This window comes from Manacus vitellinus, unplaced genomic scaffold, assembly GCF_001715985.3.
Source record: "Manacus vitellinus isolate BGI_N305 unplaced genomic scaffold, ASM171598v3 scaffold_24_pilon, whole genome shotgun sequence".
Taxonomy (NCBI): Eukaryota; Metazoa; Chordata; class Aves; order Passeriformes; family Pipridae; genus Manacus; species Manacus vitellinus.
The window spans coordinates 2,489,123-2,493,229 of record NW_021939798.1 but is presented as its reverse complement, the minus strand read 5'-3'; the positions used below and the strand labels follow the sequence as shown (position 1 = coordinate 2,493,229).

General features: G+C 60.7%; 1 protein-coding gene across 1 annotated transcript in view; it reads right to left on the bottom strand.

Annotated features, from left to right (window-relative positions):
* Positions 1 to 1,205: 1,205 nt before the first annotated feature.
* LOC103755242 (TBC1 domain family member 24) overlaps positions 1,206 to 4,107 on the bottom strand; it is a 5,288-nt gene continuing 2,386 nt past the window's right edge. The window contains 3 exon segments of the mRNA XM_029960056.1: positions 1,206 to 1,351; positions 1,969 to 2,257; positions 3,029 to 3,174. Of these exon segments, the coding sequence (XP_029815916.1) occupies positions 1,206 to 1,351; positions 1,969 to 2,257; positions 3,029 to 3,174 (581 nt within the window).

The following is a 4,107-nucleotide window of genomic DNA, read 5'->3' as shown; positions in this document are numbered from 1 at the left end:
TGCAAGCACTGACACCCACTGTGACAGATGGCTCTGACCTGGCAGTGTGGGCACGTGGCACGTGCAGCTGCAAAGGGACCCACAGGCTCTGCCACTGCACTGGAGACTCCACAGCCTGCACAGCACAACCCCAGCCTCTGGTCTGAGAATGCATGAGATGTGCCTGCCAGACCTTTACAAGGAAATCACAGAAACCCAGAATGGTTTGGGTTGGAAAGGACCTTAAGGCTCACCTCGTTCCACCCCCTGCCATGGGCAGGGACACCTTCCACTCTCCCAGGTTGCTCCAAGCCCTGTCCAACCTGGCCTTGGACACTTCCAGGGATGGAGCAGCCACAGCTTCTCTGGGCAACCTGTGCCAGGGCCTCCCCACCCTCACAGGGAACAATTTCTTTCTAATATTCCATCTAACTCTGCCCTCTGTCGGTTTGAAGCCATTCTCCCTTGTCCTGTCCCTCCAGGCCCTTGTCCAAAGTCCCTCTCCAGGTCTCTTGGAGCCCCTTTAGGCATTGGAAGGGGCTCTAAGGTCTCCCATCTCTGGGTGGAGAGATGAAACAGCCTCTTGGGAAGAGAGAAGGACTCCTATGGGTAACTTTCAGCCAGACAGAAAGTCCAGTACATGATCATGGAAAGGAAAAAATACTGAGGACACCCTGGCAGAGCTTTTTACCCGAAGGGAAAGAGCAATTCTGCAGAGTTCTTTAATTTGGGCTCTGTGGGTAAAGGTCAGACACGGGAGCATGCAGGGCTGTGCCTCACCTCCTCCTCTTCCCTGGATACCTGTGAAATCTGAAGCTTTGGACCTCAGTGTTGGGTTTTTCCTGGGCTCAAAATTCCTACAAAACCTGCCCATGCTGTGGTGCCACTGGTTTGCTGAGCCCCAAGCTGCAAACAGGCCAGGGAGTTGTGAGAAACACCAGACTGGCTGCCCTCCCCTCCAGCTCCCTAAACGGGGCCAGCCTGGGTGGAGCAGGCTGGGTCTAAACTGCAGAAGGGACCCTGAGTGTCCCCAAAGGCAGCGCCCGCGGTGCCGTTCCTGGCCCTGCTTTGCCCTCTCTCCACAGCACCGCGGTGGCTGATGGTGGAGGGGGGATGGAGAGTGGAGCTGCAGCAGAGACGGCCCCAGGCCGGCCGGGGGTGCCCGGCACGGGGAGGGGTCCCCGTGTCCGTGGGCAGCACACGAGGGGCTCCGTCCCCCACGGGACCTACGCGCTCTGGAAGCCCCACACTTCCAGGAGCTGCACCTTGAAGTCCTCCTGGCAGAGCGGGGGGTTGTCGAAGGTCTCGCAGTGCTCCGTGTGCCCCCAGAGCAGGTCGGCGTCGAGGGACAGGGCTTGGCCTCCCCCTCCACCTGCAAGAGCGAGCGCCGGCTCAGGGCTGAGCTCCCGCCTCGGGCGGCTCCGGCCCGGCCCGGGAGGGCTCAGGGCTGCGCCCACCCCTCGGCTCTCTGTCCCCGGGCTTGTCCTGACCCTGCTCCCGGGGCTGCCAGGGGGCACAGGCTGGCAGTGCTGCAGGGGTTTCTGACACCCCAGCACGGGGGGCACAAAGATCCCGCTCCCAGCCCGAGCCTGACCCCGTGTCTGCTCCGGTGGCCGTGCCCGGCCCCTCCTCGGGCTGATCCCCTCCCACGGCTCCTCCATCCCACCCAGAGCGGAGGGAAGGGCTGGGAAAGGACACACCAGCCCCAGGGGCACAAACCTCTCCCCTGGTTTGGGCTGTGCTGCTCCCCCTCGGGGCTCTCGGAAGGAGCACCCGGCCCTCGTGCAGCTCGGCACTGTCCTAAGGTGAGGAAGAGGGGCTGCCTTCACCTGCCCTTCACCTGCCCTGCCTTTAGACTGACATCCCCGACAGGAGGTGTTTGCCCCGGGCAGGTTTTAACCTGGAGTTAAAAAGGGCCCTTTTCAGCCGGAGCAGTGGCGGGAGGTCGGAGCCCACCCCCGGGGCCCCGATGGGTAATTAATTAATTACCGATAACGATCCCTTCCCGTGAGCCGGACATGAACATGGAGGCTGTTTTGGAAGGCAGGAGGAAATGCCTGACGGCCAGGAACGGGGACAGGCGGCCTTTCCTGTGCGGCGTGGGCACGGCGAGGCGGCTGGGGCTGGAGCTGGGGCTGGAGCTGGGGCTGCCCGGGCAGGAGCCGGGCCGGGAGTCGGGACAGGGGGAAGGCGAGCGCTGGCGGGAGCGCGGCACAGCCTTGGCCAGCTCCGGCTGCTTGATGAACACCCACTCGTACCTCTCTGCCTCGGGGCGCACCTGGAGAGCAGGACACACGTGGGGACAGAGCCCTGGCCTGTGGGACACTTGTCACTGCTGGGGGAAGATGGGGCTGCCCGGCCAGGGTGGGCAGGGCACAAATCATACAATCATGGAATAGCTGGGGCTGAAGGACCTTTAAAGGCCAGCTAGTCCCTGCCATGAGCAGGGACATCTCCAGCCAGGTCAGGTTGCTCAGATTCAGTGCTGTGAGCCAAGACCAGATCTGGAATTAGGAAGGGACAGGGCATCCTGGTAGTGCCAGGGCTGCCCTGGAGGAGGGTGTGGCTGAGAAGTTGGTTTTGTTTTTGCCAGGTGCTGCCAGAGATGGGCAAACCTGCACTGCCCACACTGCCAGGTGGATGCTGGGTGGATGCCAGTGGGATATCAGATGGATGCTGCACTTTGTCCCTGGGACCTTTTGGTCCAGCTCAGCCTGTTCCCTCTTCAGGGGTGCCAGGGCTGATTTGGGAATGCCCCATCCAGGAGCTGCCCTGAGCAAACTGGGCAGAAACCTGCCCTGCTGCCATGCCAGGAGGGGCTCCCAGACCCACCCGGGGGTATCACACGTTCCTGGGGGGCTCAGGGCAGCCCCAGCTCACCCAGGGCAGGAGCTGAGTCTCCCTTTGCTCTGATCCAGCACAGCAATTCCTGCCAGAGCTCAGGGCAGTGCTGGGGCCGTGGGGAGGAAGCACCTCGGGGCTCACTGTGCCCTGAGGGGTCAAGGAAACAGCAATGAAGGGCCAAAGCCAGAAATAAACCATGACTTACAGTGAACACAAAGCACTCCCCTGTCCCAAAAAAGGCCGATGTTGCCCCGCTCTTCTTCCTTTCACTCCAGTCGGAGGAGAGAAACGCCCCACACACCTTGGGAGAGAGCAGAGGGATCAGTGGGAGATCAGGACCAGAGCCAGCCCCTGGAGCACTGGCAATGGCCCGTGGGGTCAGCAGGGCAGGGGCTCTGCTCAGTCCTGGGGGAGTCAGGGAGCCAAATTCTGCTGTGCCAGCTGAGTCCTGCACTGACAATCACTGGTGCTCTGGCCGTGAGTCCACTCGGCTTCTGTGCCCAAGGCTGACCCTGGTGTGGATGTCCTTGACCTGACCATGGCTGGAAGGGACCTACCGAGGGCTGGAACTCGTGCCTGTCCTTGGCACAGCCAAGGAATAACATCAGCTAAAATGTGTAGGAAACCAAGTTTTACAGGTCACCTGCACCTGCCCTGGGGGTGGCAGGTGTTTATCTCCACACCACACTGAAGTGTCAGGCTGGGCACATCAGTACTGGTGGGTCAGTAAATCTTTGGGAGGCCTGAACAATTCACAGAACTTGCCTCCGCTGTTGGATGAGAGTGGAGAGAGAAAATACAGGTTTCTGAGCCCCTGTCAGAGCCCCTGGAAGAGCCCTGGCTCAGGGGGCTTTGCAGTTATTTCACAGCTTCCAGCAGAAACTGTCCTTGTTTCTCCTCCATTTCCCTTGTGTGGCTGCTCCTGCAATCAGTGGCAGAACCTTGCATTTAGTGCTTTGAAAGCAAGTCCTGGCTCAGACAAAGCATCTGCTGACTTGAGGGAAGTCTGCTCAGCAAGGATTCATGACTTGTGTTTGCAATAAGAGTATCACTCGTGGCCCCTCTTCCTCTCACCAACTCCTCCTGTTTCCTGCAGCATCCCCTGTCTGAGGGGTGTCTTGGTGGCTGGAGGTGCAGTTTGTTCTCTCCTGGGAGATGGAACAGACCCCGGGGCAGGGCAGGAGAGGGACCACACAGACCCATGGCTGCTCCAAGAACTGCCAGTGGGGTCAACCCCCCTGTCCCCTTCCCCACCTCTGCTTGGGAAACACTCACCTCCCCCTC